This window comes from Ambystoma mexicanum, chromosome 8 (genome assembly GCF_040938575.1).
Source record: "Ambystoma mexicanum isolate Mex_15411 chromosome 8, UKY_AmexF1_1, whole genome shotgun sequence".
Taxonomy (NCBI): domain Eukaryota; kingdom Metazoa; phylum Chordata; class Amphibia; order Caudata; family Ambystomatidae; genus Ambystoma; species Ambystoma mexicanum.
The window spans coordinates 203562919-203582395 of NC_090929.1; the positions used below are offsets into that span (position 1 = coordinate 203562919).

The window sequence follows — 19477 nt, forward strand, 5'->3', positions numbered from 1 at the left end:
TGGAAGAGCTAGATGAAGGGGGTGACACCTGATCAAAGGTCCATCTCACCCCTGCGAATGGCCCCATACATCGTTTGATGCAAAGGCAGTTGGTAGCAGAGCAGAAAGTCCACACTTTAGGGCCTCATTATGAGTTGGGCGGTATCCCAGCGGTAAATCTGCCAGAATACTGCCCAAACAAATTACCGTTAGCACCACTTGGTCCACTGGAAATTTCCGCCAGATTACAAATGCTGGTGGCGGTGTAATTCCCCATTTATTTTGAGTCCATTGGTCTCAATGGGCTTTTTTGGCAGAATTACCACGGCCAAATTTCCGCCACTGTAATAGGGCCTATTCTGCCCATTTTTCAGCAGTGAGTTGGAGCATTTACCTCCAGGGTTTTCCTCGTGGCAAATTCTCCACTCCAGGCCTGAACTCGTAATATGGCGTAGTGGTAACGTTGGCGGTAATAGAGTTATTGCCACCTTTAGCACTTACCGCCAAACTTGTAATGAGGCTGTTTGTTTGTTAAGGCCCTTATTGTCACGATGGATGATTTTTTTTGGAGTGATTTTCATTTGGTAGTTAGCATTACCACATGCAGAAATCTCAGTGTCTTGAACTATTAGAACTTTACCACCATACCAGCAGTAACACATGCTACACTCAACCCTTTATCCCTCTCTAGAGCCCCCCCCCGTTTCTCCTACCCATTACAGCTCCTCTGATGTACCGGCACTCTGAATGTAATGCCTAGATGTGTTCCCTTTGTATAGCACCCTGTTGCTTCCCAGATATGTTTGCACTTTATAAAATCACATACATACATACACACTTCCTGACTTTCAGATATATTGCAGGTGTCCGAAGCTACTACCGCAACCCGACCCTCCCTGGGACTGCCAGCTCACTCAGCTATGTAACTGGACTACCAAGACTTCTCTAGTTTCACCTCCATTGGGTTAGTCCCCTCTTTCTGCCTACCCTTTCTTTTGGATTGCCCTTCATGCACCATCACTCTCACCTCTGCCTGTTCCTAATGGTCGCTCTGTATGCTCCCTAATGCTCGTGTTTTAGCACTCACCTCTGACCCTTACCTCTTTTCCATCATCTATGGTGCCTTAGCATATGCCTTTTATAATCAAATTTGGGTGTGTTTTTGAAAGTCAATTCTGGGTGTGTTCTTGTAATTCAAATTTGGGCGCGTTTTTTTAAGGTTAAATCTGGGTGCATTCTTGTAATTCAAATTTGGCTGTGTTTTTGAAAGTCAATTTTGGGTGTGTTCTTGTAATTTGGGCGTGTATTTGAAACTCAATTTTAGGTGCATTCTTGTAATTCAAATTTGGGTGTGTTTTTTAAAGTTGATTTTGGATGTGTTGTTGTAATTCAAATAAGACTGTTTTTGAAATTCAAATTTGTGTGTGTTCTTGTAATTTCGAATTTGGGTGTTTTTTAAAGTCAAAGTCGGGGGTGTTTCTGAATGTCAATTGTGGGTGTGTTCTTGTAATCCAAATTTGTTTTTTTTTCACAGTACTTTGGCACCCAATTGTAACCTGCTAGCCCAGTGACTGTTCCATACCGTTGTTCTTGCATATTTCTCCAACTGCCTCCTCTCACTACCTGCTCATGGCCTATCTATTTCTCCTATATATTCCAACTGCTTCTCTATCAACTATCCTTTCTTTCTCACTTAGTCTGGAAAGAAGACATTTAAAAAGGATATCTTGGCGTCCAACCCAGGTCTCCCCATCGCTGATACCTATTCCAGCCCCTCTGCCAGGAAAACCCTTATTGACATCCTCTTTTTTGTTCGTTCACCAGATCTCTGGACCCCTCATATTATGTCTGTGCTCTGTCCTGCCTCCTCCTCTCCCATTAATGATGGCACCCGCTGCATAGTCCTCATGGCTTTCTTTGACTCCTCCAGAGTTAATGGGTACCTAAATGGCACTGTCATGATTCAAGGCCCTCAAGCTAATCTCCTTCTCTTTGATAGGTGGTTCCCTCGCCGTATCAACTTCCTCTCATCTCCTGCAGCCCCCTACTCTCCGCCCTTGGCTAACTTGCTTCCCTTTCCTTCCTCCTCTGCCCCATCTCTTGCTCCCTTCACACCTCTGTAGGGCGTACCTCTGATATGTACCCCTCCCCGGAAGGTCTTCAAGGCTGGTAACCTTCTTTATCGTGCCACTCTCAGCTCTCAATCGGCTGTCAAACACTCCTCTGATATCTGCCACCTCCTATAAGAACTGGACCTTATTGAGACGTGGTTCATGGCCAGCTCTGTCACAAGCTTTGACACTCTCCTCCCTGATGGCTACACGATCCTCTCCGCCCCCAGATCCAACCAGTCCGACTGGGGTGTAGCCCTGATCTTCCTTGAATGGATTCCTGCCTCTATCATCCCCACTCAGACTTACTCCTCTTTTGAATGCCTTGTCTGCAGGCTCTCTCTCTCTCTCCTTGTCACTCTCTTACTGTCCCTACTCTCTACCGGCCCCTGGTCAAATCACTTCTTTTCTCTCAGAGTGGGCAGACCTCCCCTCCTTCCTCCTTGCCTCAACCACTCAACTCATGCTCCTGGGTGACATTAACATTCATCTTGACTCCCCCTGTTCCTCATCTGCGCTCTTTGGCGACCTCTGCGACTCACACTCCCTCTCTATTCTCACCTCCGGCCCTACTCACTCTGCTGGTCACACACTTGGTGTCTTGAACTCCTACGGCCTCTCCCTCTCTGCTCCCCTCACCACTCCTCTCTCCTAGAGTGATCACTGCCTACTCTCCACTCATTTTTCCATCTCCTCAGCTCAAGCCAAGCCTACCCCAAGATTGCCACCCACCTTCCCGGACATTAGGCCCATGAAGCGTGTGTCAGTCGAGGGTTTTGCTGCCACCTTCTCTCACCCTTCCTCCACCGCAGGCACACCCTGACACAGCCCTGTCCCTGCTCTACTCCTCTATTCCTGCTACTCTTGATGCTCTTGCCCCCGTCATGAGGATCCGTTTTAAGTCCAAAGCCAATTGCAATTTTTGGTATGACCCTGACCTAGCTACACTTAAAAGTAAGTGTAGGGTGGCTGAAAGGAAGTGGAGGGCTTCTTGCGCATCCTCTGACAAATTGGGCTGCTGCCTGCTCAAAAGGCAATACCAACTCGATGTCAGCACCAAGAAGAGAGTCCACATTCAAGCCCGTGTCTCTGCGGCATCTAACAACTCAGCCAAACTCTTTAAAATCTGCAACGGAGCTGGCCAACCCTTCTGCTGTCTCCACCCCTCCTCTCGCCTACCATGCTCTTTGCAATGCCCTTGCCTCTAACTTTATTCCCAAAACCCAGGACATCTTGTACTCCCTCTCCTCCTCTACTCCTCCTATCTCACCTTCTTCTTGGCTTGCCGACCCTTGCTCAGCTACCCCCTCCCTCTTTCGCCTCCTTTCCCCCTTTTCTCCCCTGATGATGTCGCTAAACAAGTCTGATCTATGAAAACCTCATCAAAACAGGTCCTTCCCTGTTCCTCTAAAACCATTAAGGACCACATAGATACCCTCGCTCTGGCACTGCCCAATTTCTATTACCCCCTTTCTGAATAAGCTCCAGGAAAAGCTGGCCATCTCTTATCTTATCCTTAAATTTCGACTCTGTTGGCTCTCTACATGACCACCAATCTGGCTTTAGAGCTGCCAGAAGCACGGAAACTGCTCTCCTGAACATCTGTGAAGGCCTGCTCTCCAACCTTGACGCTAACATACCTTCTGTACTCAGCCTACTTGATCTCTCCTCTGCTTTTGACACAGTCAACCATACCACCCTGCTCAATCGTCTCCGCGACAACCTGGGTATCACTAATCAGGCTCTGGCCTGGCTGACCTCTTTCCTCTCTGATAGACCCTCCCAGGTACAACTGGAGTCCTTCCTATCTTCTATCTCCCTCTCTACTTGTGATGTTCCCCAGGGGTCTAACCTCTCGCCCTGGTGTTTTAACCAATACCTGGCAACTCTTGACTACTGCATTTCCATTTTCTGCTCAAACTTCCAGTGCTATGCTGATGACACCCAACTCATTTCAGCCTTCCTTCATCCACCTCCTCTCCTTCCCTCATCTCTGATTGCCTAATTGGCATTCAAAATTGGTGTGCTGCCAACGATCTTTGTCTAAATGCCAACAAGACAGAGATCCTCCTCATTGGTACACATTCGCCATCCTTTCCCTGCTCACATCTCTGATGACTCTAAAAAGTCTATTTACTGCACCTCCTTAGAGGTATTTTTCCTTTCCTCTCCTTCCCCCAGAAGCTCATTGTCTCCCAAGCTCTGGTTCCTTCTAGGTTGGACTACTGTAACAGCCTCTTTCTAAATCTACCTGCCTCCACTCTCTGCCCTTCACAACTAATCCAGGACAGGACTGCAAGACTTGTCATTGGCCTCAAGCCGTGGGATTGTATCTCTTCGGCTCTGAATTCCCTTCATTGGCTCCCAGTGGATGCAAGGATTAAATTTAAAACTCTCTGTATTGTCCACAAGGCTTTCTGGGGCCTGGGTCCAAAATACCTTCAACTATCCCTCTGTAAATAACTCCCCTCTCAAGCCCTTTGCTCCTCTACTTCTAACTCCCTCAGGGTCAGTCGATTTTCAAAGAAACGAGCTGGGGGTTGATCTCTGTCCTCGGCTGGGGCTTCCCTTTGGAACAGCCTCCCGACCACCCTGAAACTTGAGGAGAACCATCTCCAGTTCCAGCAATATCTCAAGACCTTCCTCTTCGCTTCTGCCTTTGCACTTCCTCTCCCCTGCTGATCTGTTTCTCTCTCAGCACCCTGCACCTGGCCACCCGCTGTTCATTCGGGCCCAGGTACCTGCTCACCCTGCCACCCTCCTGCACTGTGGCACTACCACTGCCCATCGCCTTTATTTATTCATTAATTTTACTTATTATTTATTCTTGTATCTCCTCTGTTCCGCACTTTCCATTTTATCCCCCCTTCCATGCACTTTCCCCTTTTTCCCTCTTCCATGCACTTGCGCATTCTTAAATGTCACTGGTTCCCCTTTTTGTTCTCGCTTGTTCCCGTCCCTTTTGGCTGGTCAGGCTCTGAAACACTTGTGTACGAGCGCGATATACATAAAATATCAAATCATATCATATCATCTTCATTTTTGACCCTCCTGATCCCCCATCCCCCAAAAATCAATTCCCATCCCTACTTGGGAGACTGAAATAGATAAACTACAGCAGCGGATCATATTGCTACTGTAATGCACATAAGGGTGAGCATTGACCCGTCTGTAAATTACATGGCACAGATGGTGGGAAGGTGGGCATTTGAGATGCTGACTTTGTCACACCGTCAAGAGGGTTTAACTCCACCTTTCAGGTGGGTGTAGAGTGGAGAATTTTTTAGTAGGTATTTTACCTCTTAAAGATGCCCTATTTATCATGAGCGGTATTCCATTGGAATTTGGTGTGTGGTAAAAACAGGTGTTATTTGAAATACTGCATATTTTTGCTATTCCCTCCAAACGTATAGTAAGGAGAGAAGCATCAAATGAGCAACACGCTCCTGTGCCGACCCCCGTTCCGTGTGACATCCTAAGAGTATAGAGGAAAGGGGAAGGGATGTAAGAGTACTTAGAAATTCTTTTTTAAAAATATATTTTATTGATTTTACAAACAACAGAAATACCATTACGTATGCCAATCACAATAAAGAAACAAAGAAATCTGGACCATCAAAAAATCATCTATTATGTCAGAGGATGAGGCGGAAAGAGGTAAAGAAGAAAAAGGGGGTAGAGATGAGGGCTTCAATCACAGAAATCATTAAAACTACTCAAAATAACATCATACCTATCCTGCTGTTTTTAATCTGAAAAGACACCCTCTCTTTGCTCGAGAGAAGCGACAAACGATGTAGCCAATCATCAATAGTAGGTCGGAATATCACTTCTCCAATACCTCAAAATGAGTCTGTTGGCCACCAAAAGGACTCTATACACCCAAAAGAACTCGCTGGCGGGCATTTCTATATTACTAGGAAACAGACCCAGCACACAAACCAGTGGTGGATAGGGAAGGAAAACACCTAACACAAGATCTATACACTGAAAACCATCATCCCAGAGCAAGCAAACTTTCTGGTATAACCAAAACATGTGTAGGATGGTACCCACATCTTTCTTGCAATTCCAACGGATATTATCTTGTCTCAACTTATAGGACCACATTTTGCATTGGGACAAATAAATATAATGAGAAATGCTCTGTTGTGTGCACCGCCGTTTCAAATCAACTGTAAACCTGCTAGGACCTGAACATATCCGATTCCACTCATTATCAGACATTTGATAACCTAAATCTGAATCCCAATTATCACTACCATTTCAAGATGCCAAATTGAAACCAAAAGGCGTGAGAAGCATGTAGAGTAAGGAGGCAGAACGCAACATACTTCTAGACAGATGTAAAACCGTGGGTGGGTCATGTACAGTAGCATTAAAGGGCAAAAACAGTGTACCAAAAAGATTCCTCAGAGCATTAGAACGTCAGGCTTCAGACAACTTCAGCTTATATTTGAAACACAAGAACTCAAAATAAAGCATGCATTGGCCATCATGAACTTGGCCCAGACTCCAAATGACAGCTCTTTGCCAACACATCCAGGAGAGAGAGAAATTATCAATCTGCAAAGCCGGGTTCTTCCAGAGACAAGAATCTGCACAGAGCAAGTATTCATCCTCCCGAATCTCACTACCCCTTTTCAATTATTTTATAACGTGTTTAATGATATGATATGGCATTTATAACGCGCCTATACACAAGGCGCGACGAGGCAAGAGAGGGGGAAAAAAGGGAGGACAGACAATGATCATACTAGGCCAGGTGTGATTCAGATCACGCAAGTGCATGGAAAGAGGAATGGGGAAAATGCAGGTGACTGGGGGGAAGGGACAGTGCAGTACATGGGAATAGAATAACAATAGTAAAGTAACGGCCAGCAGGTGGTAAGTGCAAAGGTGAGTGCAGACATCTGGTGTCAAGTGCTGGTGGTGGGACTGAAGGGATACAGAACAGTCCCAAAGTGTGGGGGAAGCCAGGCAGGCAGTGCAGGAGTGTGTGACTGGTGGGGGGGGGACCTGGGCCCAGGTTCAGAGGATGGCTAGGTCCCTGGCCCTTCTGCAGCCACCTCTCCTCCCTCCTTCTCTGCCTTTCCCCTGTTCTCAGCTGACGAAGTTACGAGACAAGTCTGATCTGTGAAAGTCTCATCAAAACAGGTTCACTCCTGTTCCTCCAAAACCATCAAGGACCACATCGACTCCCTGGCTCCTGCCGTGGCTGACTTCTGCAACCACTCCTTCGCCACTGGAGTCTTCCCATACCCACTGAAGCACTCCCTTGTGCACCCTCTTTTTAATAAACCCTCTGCCGACCCCTCCTGCCCGGCTAACTATCGTCCAATCTCCATCACTCCCTTCCTGGGCAAACTCCTTGAAAAACTGGCCATCTCCCAGCTTAATCTCCACACTGAATTTGTTGGTTGTCTACATGACCATCAATCCAGCTTCAGAGGTGCCAGAAGCACGGAAACCGCTCTCCTGAACATCTGTGAACACCTGCTCTCCAACCTTGATTCTAACACCCCCTGTGTCCTCATCTTGCTTGATCTCTCTTCTGCCTTTGAAACTGTCAACCATGCCATCCAGCTCAAATGTCTCTGTGATAACCTTGGTATCACCGGTCAGGCCCTGGCGTGGCTGACTTCTTTCCTCTCTGACCGACCCTTCCACGTCCAACTTTGTCCCTTCCTCTCCACCATCTTTTTCTCTACCTTTGGTATCCCCCAGGGGTCTAACCTCTCTCCCTGGCTTTTCAACCTATACCTGCACTTCTTGCCCACCGCATTTCCGCTCTCTGCCCTACCTTTTAGTGCTATGCGGATGACACTAAGCTCCTTTTTAGGCTACCCTCGGCCACCTCTTCTCCGTCTCTCATCTCTAACTGTCTGCTATCCAGGAGTGGTATGCCGCCAATGACCTCTGCCTTAATGCCAGTAAGACTGAGATTCTCCTCATCTGCACACCCGCTCCCTCCTTTCTTGTCACTCTCTGGCTGGCCTCTCTTGGCCCTCCTCCTGCTCCAACCTGTAAAGGTAAAAACCTCGGGGTCATCTTTAACTCCACACTCTCCTTACATCTCTGACGTATCTAAGAAGTCACACTACCAGCTGCACCTCCTCAGAGGCATTATATCTTTCCTCTCCTTTCCCCAGAAGCTCACTGTCTCCAGAGCTCTGGTTCTCTCTAGGCTGGATTACTGCAACAGCCTCTTTCTAAATCTACTGTCCTCTACTCTCCGTCCTCTGCAACTCATCCAAAACAGGACTGCAAGACTTGTCCTTGGTCTCACGCACAGGGATCGTATCTCTCCAGGACTGAAATCTTTGCACTGGCTCCCGGTGGCTGCAAGGATCAAGTTCAAAACTCTCTGCATTGTCCACAAGGCCTTCTGGGGCCTGGGCCCAAAATACCTTCAACTCTCTCTTCCTAAATATCTCCCTTCTCAAGCTCTTCGCTCATCCGCCTCCAACTCCCTGAGGGTCAGTCGCTTCTCCAAGCAACAAGTTGGCAGTAGATCTATTTCTTCGGCTGGGGCTTCCCTCTGGAACAGCCTCCCTGCCTCCCTGAAACTTGAGAACTATCTCCGGTTCCGGAAGCACCTCAAAACTGTTCTCTTTGCGTCTGCCTTTTCTCCTCCTCTCCCCTGCTGACCTCCTGGCAGATTCAGAATGTGCACTGGTGGTGGTGTCAAACCAACTGGAAGATGTTTATCCATGAAAAGTAAACAATCCAACGGAGTGGAGAAGGTTGTCCCTTTCTCAATAAGGACCCAACTGGGACAATCTACACTACATCTTCAGACTTGAGCCAATGAGGTTGTGTACGCAATGTGAAAACAGTGTTAATACTGCCTATTCTAGGATAACCAAAGCCTCCCAGATGCACTGGTCTGAAAAGAACATCCATTGGAATGTTTGGCCTACCACCTTCTCCCCATAAAAACCTGCTGAAAGATGTATTTATTTCCAGAACTACTTTGCCCGATAACAGAAACTGCAGCATGCTAAAAACACTAACTTTACCCCACAGTGTTAAATTCAACTTCTCCCACTTTCAACAGAGCATGTCTATCTCCGCAAGCTTGTGTCTAATTTTACGTGCAAGCAGCCCTTCAATATTCTTAGTAACCTGGATACCCAATTACCTGCATCCACCATCAGCCCATATATTTAATTCTACATTAAACAAAGCCCTATGGCAGGAGAGGGAGATTGAGAAGATTGTTTTAGAGACAGTAACCTTATAATCAGAGACTCCACCAAAAGAATGCAACAAGGACACAATTTCTCGAAAGTAGAGTTCTGGATACAAAATCAACACCAAAAGGTCATCAGCATATAGAAGCACTTTCGAGGTGCAATGCCAAACGAAATACCTTTTATACCTGGATGCGTTCTAAGTACAAAAGCCAGTTGCGTCTATAAACAAATCAAACAGTAAAGGTGATAATAAACAACCCTGACATGTACCTCTTTGAATGTTAAAGGATTTTCAAGTATAATCAATAAATGGTCACTGCTGCCCTTGCACCATCATACAAAGCTTTAAAGAGCTGCATGAATCGTGGGCTTCAGTAAACCTTGAGTAGAACTTGACAGAGATATATCCATTTCACCCTATCAAAAGCCTTTTCAGCATCAATACTACAGCCGCATAAGCGTCTACAGAATGTTTCTTAAGGTGAATAACATCTAACAAGTCTCTCAGATTATCCTAACTATTTCTACCATTGATAAGCCCAGTCTGATTTTTATAGACCAGTTTTGGCAGCAGACTGTTGAGTCTTCAGCACACATGGCCTTGACTGTAAAACTATCCCTAACGTGACGCATAGGGTACCCAAAATCGCTCATGCGTCCAGGTCCCTCCGATTGCGTTTTTTCTGCCGTGAGGGAGCCTTATAGTCAGCGTGAGTGAGCACAGAGAGAGAAGGTGTAAGATGTCTATGTTCCTTCTACTTAATGAGGGGAGTAAGGGTGGATGCGTGTGAATCTATGGAGATACAATCATCAGAAATGCTATTACGGTGAGTAATGCATGTCTTCTGATGCTTGTTAATCTGCAAGGTACAGGACAATATATGTTGGTGTGCATTCAATATGATTGATGCTTTTGCCATTGCACCAGAAGACAAAGCATTTCCATTTGCTGGAGTAGCAATGTCTGGTGTTAGGTTTCCGTGCTTCCCTAAGTATGTCCATACATCTATGAGGGAGTTGGAGGTGCCTGAACTCTATGACCTCAGGAGCCAGGGTGCTAAGTTGTGAGTTTGTGGGCATGGATGTAGTGTCTCTCCCTTGTCTTGTGACAGGATGTTGTAAGGGCATGGCAGCTTCATGGGAGGGGAGACTGACATTGCCATGCGATGGGAGAACCAAGGTTGGCGGGCCCACATTGGGGCCACCAGAATCATCCTGACTGGCTCTTGGTGCATCTTGTGCACTATTCTGTTGAACAGGGGAATCGGGGAAAAAGCGTAGACAAATTTCCCTGACCATGTTATCCAGAGACCGTTCCCCTTGGAGTGGTTATGAGGGTACCTGGTGGCGTAATCTGGGCATTGTGAGTTCTCCGGAGTTGCGAAGAAATCAATCTCTGGGAAGCCCCAGTCTGCAAAGACGTTGATAACAATGTCCTTGTGTAATCGCCAATTGTACTCTACGGGTAGTGGGAAGTTTCTGCTGAGTATGTCTGCCAGATGATTGAGTTTCCCTGGAACGTGCTGTGACAGGAGGAACATCTTGTGTTTGAGAGCCCATTTCCATATGTTCTGTGACAGTTTGGACCGCCTTGGAGACTGAGTGCCCCCTTGTTTGTTTAGGTACTACATGACCGTAGTACTGTCTGTGAGGACTAGAACTGTCTTCCCCTGGAGGTGTGTTTGGAATGCCTTCAGGGCCATGAACACTGCTAGCAGTTCCAGTAGGTTTATGTGGTTGGTTGCTATCACTGGACACCACACGCCGTGCGCCGTCTGATGAAGGAGGTGAGACCCCCCACGCCATCAGAGGTCTGTGGTGAGAGTGGCTTCAACTGCGGAGGTGGTGAAGGTTTTCCCCTGTAGGAGGTTTTCCCTTGTCCCCCACTGCAGAGATTGAACAAGGGCTGCCAAGACAACCACTAGATCATCCCATTGTCCACTGGCCGGACATCATTGGCTCACGAGCCACTCTTGCATTGGGCGCATGCTCAGACATGCATGTGGAATTAGGTAGATGCAGGAGGCCATCATCCCTAATAGTCACATGGCTTTGCGTACAGTCATTTTGTGACTGGCTACATAGTGAGGGATCTGGAACAGCATGTTTTGAACCCTCTCGGAGGGAAAGACCAGGTCGTCTTTGGCCCGAATTAGAGCCCCCAGAAACTGTTTGACTTGGCTGGCGTCTAGGCTGGACGTTTTCTCGTTAATCGAGAACCCTAGAATGAAGAGACGATCTACCGCCTTCTGGGTATTTGTTAGGCATGTTCTGTATGAATACCGTTATGAGCCAGTCGTCGAGGTAAGGGTAGTAGACTGGGATTGACTGCCTGCACAGGGAGAAGCTACTACCACCAGTACCTTTGTGAACACCTGAGGAGCTGAGGCAATGCCAAAGGGAAGAATCTTGTAGTGATAATGCGTGTCCTCTATCATGAACCTTAGGTACTTTCTATATGCTGGCAACATTGAAATATGAATGTTTTCTATATCCTGGCAACATTGAAATATGAATGTATGCATCTTTCATATCCAATGTTGCCATGAATGAATGATGACAACCGTCCCCCGACTGGGAAGGCATGTGAGGGGACCCAGACTTGCGAGTCATTTTGATGCGGAGGCCGGGGAGGCTCGTGGGGTGGAGTTTCTGCCTCTACCCTTGCCTCTGCACTGTCCTCTTTGCTGATACTGGCTGTTGCCAGATGAACCTTGTCTGGAGGACCATGGGGTGCCTCCAGTGCCATATTGCCCGTGGGGAGATCAGGAAAATGACTCACCTCAAAAGGAACAGCGAGAGTTTGAACCTCCCCGCTGCTGGAAAGGCTTTGCTGTAATCTGGTTGAACAATTTCAGCATCTCATGTTCTTTTCTAGCCATCTACAAGGCGCCGTCTACCGCCTTACCAAATAAGTTTGACTCCTATACAGGTTTGTTTATCAGGGAGGCCTGAGTCTCTGAATTGAAGCTTGAATTGTTTGGCCAGGCGTGTCTCCTGAGGAGAGTTCCCTGTGCCAGAGTGCGTGCCGCAGTTTCAGCAGCATCCAGTGTGTTCTTTAAGATATTATGGGTCATCTATATACCCTCAGAGACGATCGCCAGCAGGCATGATCGTGTGGGTTCAGGGACCTTTTGGAGGCCTTCTTGGAGCAGGCCCTATTGTACATCGCTGTAACTAGCAAAAAGGGTTGTATTATTCGCAATTCTTGTTGAATAGGCCGCAGATGTGGTAATACGTTTACTGAGGGCCTAGAGTTTTTTGCAGTCCTTATCCGGGGCAGCGTCAGCCGTGGAAAGGGGTACCCCTGCCCTTTTTCTGGTGGTTCTAACAACCAGAGAGTTCTTTGTGGCATGACCTGGAATATACATAGGGTCAGATGGAGAGGGACAAAACAATTTCTCAACCCGAGGGTTGACAGCCCTTGTACGGGAAGGAGACAGTAACAAAGGAGCAAGGCATTTCTTTATGGAGTTGAGCAGAGGAATAGCCTGACTAGTGGGAGGTTTTTCTTTGAGAATGTCCTCAACGAAGTCAGAGTCCTAGACAGTCTCCTGTGTAGCGATCTGAAAGTGATCTGCGGCTCTCTTTAGGGTGGCATTAAACACCATCTGGTCATCTATTGGTGATGATTGCCTTTGTTGAGGTGAAAAAGGCGGGTCCAGACAAATAATGTCTGTGTCTGGGGTCTGAGTGGGTGAGAGCCAAGGCCCTGAATCCCCTTAGTCTGCTTGCTGATCTTGTTCCCAGTCTGGGTACTCAGTTGTGTCCTGGCCAAAAGGATTGTTTCTTCTGGTTCTGGGTTCTCAGATACCTCCTCCTGATGGGTTTGTGACTGAATTGGAAGCTTCTGCAGTTTTGGTGTAACGGGGCAGGAGTACTCCTCCGTAGGTCTCTTCGGAGTCATGTATTTTTCTCAGGAGTCTGTGAATTGGGACATCTTATCCATATAATTCTCAAACCTCTGCCTAGTTCACATGGATGATGCTGAGGGGTCTGGAGGAGAGAAAGGCTGTTCAGAAAGGGGCAATTTACCTGAAAAAGCCATAGAGAGGGGCTGTAGGTCTTCAGAGTACTCCACTCGACAAGAGGGGGTGGTTCTGGGCTGTTCTGCTGCCGAAATAATTGCTGTGAGACTCTCATGTATTTTCAGAGGCTGAATGCTGATTCTCGACGTGCCTGAAGCCATCGTCACGGTTGCCGACTCCACTGAAGCTTTAGGTGCTGACACGCCCTTGGACGACGTGTCAGCACTCATGTGCTTTTTTGTGGGAACACCCTTATGGCAAGATAGCACAGTCACATGCCAAGAAGACGGTTGTGGGGAGTGCGCCGGGCCACAAGGTTCGGCAGGCACCATCAAAGTTTTTGGTGGGCCTATTGGCGTTTGGCGCTTATTTGACGTGTCCGTTGAGGAAGCCTTAGGGGTTGTGTGTTTTGCCTTGGGTGGTGCGTGTGTGCCCTTGCGCTGGGGTGTGAACTCCCCATAACAGTGCTGGTGGCCTGTCTGTTGGGGCCGGGGACAGGCATCTGGGAACCTGAGGGTTCCGCCGATAGGTCTGTGGCTTCCAGGTTGGAGCCATGGCTGCCCCTGGAGTCCTTATCACTCGAAGCAACAGTGCCAACGAGGGAACAACTTTCGGCCTGCATTGCGTAGGCCGCCCACCACTTTGTCCGCCTATCCTTTAACGTCTTGGGATGAAAGAGTTTGCAGGACTTACAAGAATGCTCATCATGATCACAAGGTATACACCTATTGCATATGCGATGTGTGTCTTTCCAGGGGAATTTTCTGTTGCACAACGGACAAAATGTAAAGGGTGTCCTCTCCATAGCAGAGGTAAATGGCAGCCAGACCAAAGAGGGAAAGTGAAGGGAAAAGGAAATGCGTTCTCGAATAAAGAATAAACCTAGGCTATACTCTTGTTACTATAAGGGCACCAGTCGCCGAACAGCAGTGGATGTCTTTGGTGTACAAGTCCACAAAGTAGTCGTTGAAAGAAGTAACAAAGATTAGACGACCATTGGTCATGGGACAAAAAAGTAAGTAAAGAGCAATCTGAGGCACCTTGACGCATTTGAGAGATTTTGGGTACAGTACACGTAACGTTAGGGATAGTGTTACAGTCACGCCCATGTCGACGTCCCCTTTCCATCTTTGAAAGAAAATATGCAATACTCTGCCGTTACCACTTGATGTCGGACTACATGCACAGCATGTGATTCTAAGCAGAAAAACAAGCATCAGAAACAGGCATAGTCAGAAAAAACTAACCAGTTAAAATAAATATATAAATAAATGGTTTGAAGGCAGTATCAGACAATACAGACACAAGTAAATGCTTGGGTCTCCTGGAGTGAGCGGCTCTCATGCCTTTAGGTTGAAAATAATTCAAAAATGAAAGTGCCTTCAAATAGTCCATAAAGGATTGCCTAGTTCTATCCACAACAACCTTTGAAAATGATGGCTAAACCATATAGTTGGTGAGATGCTTTTCTATTGCCACGCTTTTTTAATCCTTTGTGCAGTGACTTCTCTGCTGTAATCATTAATGAGCATAACTTTGTAATTGTCACCCCATTTCAGCTCCCCAATGTCTCTAGCTTTCCTCATCATTATTATTATCTCCTTCATAGGAAACCTCAAGAGCTTCACATGGAAGGCACGCAGAAAGTACACAGGGCAACCATTTTCTACCCCTTCCAGAAAAATAGCAATCCTAATATTAGATCACATGGAATCACTTTCCTATTCAGAGATTTTCTTATGAGCAGTCTCCAAAAGTAAAGTAAGGTTGAACACTTTTTCCTCCAAGTATGAAACTGGTCTTATGAGCTAGAGATCCTAGTTTCAAGTTCTTCAGTATGCTATTTGACCTTAATTTCCAACACTGTCTGGTTGATCTTTTCAAGAGATAAAACAGCTCCATCCATAATTTCACTCAAGTAATCCTCAGCCGACCGTCTAACTTTTAGCAGCCAGATGCCTATGGGCTGTGGTTTCACGCTTTATAAATCTCCATAATAAGAACAATCAACTGCAAGTTCTAGAATCTGCTTACACATTCTGAAAACACAAGACAAACCAGGAGATGTGTAGGAGGAAGCATGGTGATGTGTTGCAAACGTTCTACAGACTGTTACTTTTCAAATCAAAATTTGAATTTAAAGTGGTCCATAATCACAGAATAGTTACTTAGAGGATATGACTTAAGCCTCTCAGCCAAACAGTATCATGCACAGCTATCGTAACAGGATATCCAACCTTGCTGCTACTCTGTGGCAGAGGATTCTGTTTGGGGTACTTCACTTACCTTAACACCACGTGTTCCCGGATATCCGATTGGACCCTGCGGACCAGCTGGACCCTATAAATACAAAAACATATTAGGCTGGTGAAAAGAAGTGAAAGTGAACTTTTGGGCTGCATTATTATTTACTGGTAATCAAATGCCAGCACTGGTACTTCTGATGTATCCCTATGGACTGTTTGTGTATCTATTGTGTGTTTGCAGTATATGATGTAGGGAGGTGCCTAGCATAGTGTGCAATGGCAAACACTTGTAGCTAAATCCTAAAGAGTGTTTCAGTAAATGTATCTACAGTCTAACATCAGAATGACATTGTACTCACTCATCTACAGCATCCAGCTATTGAAAGTAAGGGTGGAAGAGGGACACTGCGTGTGTAATTAGACCAGAATCCTCTACGTACAGCATTGGACAGCAAACAGGCACAGCGTATTTGCAGGAACGGCCCAAGCAGTGCAGAATACAAGCATAGTTAATGCAGAGCGGCTATACCATAAGCGCTGCTTGGATTCAATAGTATTCAAGGCACATTATGATAACTATTGCCAGTATTTTTGAATGCAAAATTTGTTCTATGTTCTCTTTCAGCACTCTCCCTGGAGAGTTCAGATTACTAAAAGTGGTCCCTCCCATCCCTTTGGGTTATTTAATCCATGTTGTGCTCTTATTGCTGGTGTGCTGTAATACGAAAGGGAACCGCCTCCCTTCAAATACAATATTGATGTGCTCCATGTGAGAATGGCTGAAGCTTCCCAAAAACCCACAGAGCAGCCCTTTGCTGCTGTTCTGATGAATATTCCACCCTGAGAATACAGAAGAGAATAAGGAAACTAACCCTGCGGCTGGGATTCGGCCTTCATCAGGGTGACCGGCACTAATTCTCTCTTGTGCTGTGCATGCCAGCACTTTGATGTTATGGGTAAACAACAATCAAGCCTGACAGGGCCTAATGAGGCACTATTGACAAATGCAGAGCCCTTCAGCTCAGTGGGATGTGGCAGGAATAACGCTGTGTGCCTCCCTGCTGGACAGACAGTGATCGAACGACGGCAGATTGTTCTTCAAGCGAGTCTTCTTGATATCCTTGTAAATAAGGATCGGCCAATCGCATCCAACGCATCACATCATTGCATTGCAAGGTGCCGTACAATCCTGCCAAAGCTTACAATATGGAAAACAATTGGTGGCAACCTTCCTTTCCATGAAATGCCTCCAGAGCAGTGTTGATTTCCACTTGCAATGAATAAATGTGTAAGACGACTAACTTTATAAACAGATTGGTCCTGAACATTATTTAGCTCAATTTGTTACATTTGTAAATTGCTCAGAGAGGAGCACTTACATTTGCATTTACGTGCAAGCAGGACCCATCCAATTTTCGTCATTTGCACTGCAGAGTGCAAATGATAAGTGTAAAAAGACAATAGAAGCATCTTTACCCTTCAGTATTTGCACTCTGCAGTGCAAATAGAGGAAACACCACCTGCCATGTGCACATGGCAGGCAGCGTTCACAAATATTTCCTATGGAAACTGCCTGCACTGGCAATGGTTTACGAAGGCAGAGTGCAAATGGGAGGCAAAAACCATAACCATCCTGCCACCGCCCTCCGCTTTCAAAAACAAGGAAATCCCCTGGAGTGTGAATGGAGGCGAAAAGTCAGGCATAACGATGTTGTGCCTGTCTTTTTTAGCCTCTTCATTTATGCTCCGGGGACTCCAAAATGAGCTGTCATATATATACACACACATAAACTTTCTTGCAGAGTTTTAAGTGAAAGAACACACAGGACAGGATGAGCCCCGTAGAAACAAAGGTACACAAAACAAAACTGGGATTTTTATTTAAGTAGGAATAAGTGACTGGGAAATCATTAACTTTGCTCTAGCACAAATGCAATTTCACATTGTATTCGTAAAAGAATTGCCATAGTTCAGAAAATGTGTTCTTTCAATATATGTTTGCCCTAAAAATATATTGATGGGCCACCTTCAAAGCCATGTGCATCACTCACCGTGCCCTGCACAAGACAGGTCCTGAATTCCTTCAACACAAACATACCTGCCACCAACCCAATAGGAATCTGAGATCAGGCACTCCTCCCTTCAAATCCAGTAGAATAGGGGGACCCTCCTTCTGCGTCAAAGCTCCCACACTCTGGAACTCTATTCCACTTAGCATCAACCGCTTAGAGGAGCACATTTCCTTCCGGAAGGCCCTCAAGACCTCGCTCTTCCCACCCTGAGGAACCGTCCCATCACTTTGGATTTACCCACATGGCATGTAGGCCGCGGCAGGCCGCGGCAGTATTTTTCTCCTCAGGATCTCTCCAGAACAAGGTAGAGAGTAACCCCAGCAGGCCCCAGCAGACCCCAGGACATAATTCCTCACCACATTGACGAAGACAAGAAACCAGCTGGGGATCAAGGGCGCATATTGCACTCCATGTTGATGGAATCTAGCCGCTGGCACGGCCACCCACACGCAAGCATCCGCTACCATCCACCGCTCTAAGACCCAACACCTCTGCCATCAGCATGCAGCACATTCCCACGTCACAAATTCGGTCTAGCTGGAACATTCCCTTGGTGTAAAAAAGTATTGAAAGAATATTTTCTGCACAAGGGCATTTTGTCCCTTGTGCTAAAACAATGAATGCAAAATTACACTTGCATCAGTTCAAATGTATGTAATGAGGACCCCAGTTAAGGACTTCATTTAAATTGTGTCAAATGACTGCAGACGTATGGAACTTGATGCTGGCAATGTGTTCGGTAGTTTCCAATTATAAAAAATATTTACAGTGTTTTGGAAAAAGCTAAAAAGTTTCTTCAATGCTAATTTCCACGCTTCACAGGGGTAGGCGCATTGATTATTCTGGTAAACTGCTAGAAGGGTAGTTCCAATTGGATTGCTAAGGACTTTGATCGTAGCGCCTGGCCAGGATTTTTTGAGTGGGATGTATTTCTCCTCATTCATGGCTTCAAGGAGTGGGTTTCCACTTTGTCAAATTGCGGCCTTCACGCCGTTTCAATCGCAGTGCAACACTGCCGCCCTGTGGCCATGGAGGGGTAATTTAAAGTTGCAGGACTTCTCAAGAATGTGCAAACATGGAACATGAAAGAGTATTCTCGCAAACATGGACTATTTACTCAGTGCTCTTGTAAAAGACATACAGCTACTTGGTCGGCAATGTCACATTTTGGGAACACACACATACCTGAGTGCCTTTCTCTCCAGAGGGGCCTTCTTTTCCAGGGTGGCCCTGTTAGTAACCAGAGAAAATTAAGTAAGTGTATCTATAATGTTTTAATGATAGGATCCATGCGAGTTAATAATGGTGCAATGATAGGCTCGACAAATTCACACATAGCATAAGCAGCAATTGGGAAATGTTACCCATTTCATAAGAAAAAACAACATACAACTCTTTTTGATTTACGAAAAAACGTTAACCTCGTTTGTGTCATATTCGTTGGTTAGAACAACACCTAAATCACAATACAGTCTTTAAACAAACACCCTCCTTTATAACTCTAGATTAACACAACAGTCGCCAAGTGAGTATTGCTCAAAAGACTCAAGAGGCAAACAGCCCTTGGGCTGTCCCAAGATTTTGGCAGAATTCGAATACATTGTAGGCATGTTCACCAATCAACGGGCCCCTGCAAGACAGTGCTCAACCCCCCTCCCCATTACCCTCCTGAAGTGGGAGAATGGGAGAAAAAGCTCCCCCCAATCTCCTCACGACCATGGCCTAGAGGATTGCAGCCCAGACACCCGCCACAAGATGAATGCGTCTATCTACCAGACGACCAAATACCCTGGTGCAAGAACATAAGGATATGCCCACCAGCCTGCCCTACTCAAGCCGACA

The 19477-nt window shown here is 46.3% G+C and overlaps 1 protein-coding gene across 2 annotated transcripts in view; it reads right to left on the reverse strand.

Annotated features, from left to right (window-relative positions):
• The window catches only part of COL5A1 (collagen type V alpha 1 chain), a 635679-nt gene that overhangs the window by 185383 nt on the left and 430819 nt on the right, over nt 1–19477 (reverse strand). For both annotated transcript variants that reach the window (XM_069609606.1, XM_069609605.1), the window contains exons 26-27: nt 18821–18865; nt 15604–15657 (exon numbers count right to left, since the gene is read on the reverse strand). In XM_069609606.1, the coding sequence (XP_069465707.1) occupies nt 15604–15657; nt 18821–18865 (99 nt within the window). The remainder of the gene's footprint in view (nt 1–15603; nt 15658–18820; nt 18866–19477) is intronic.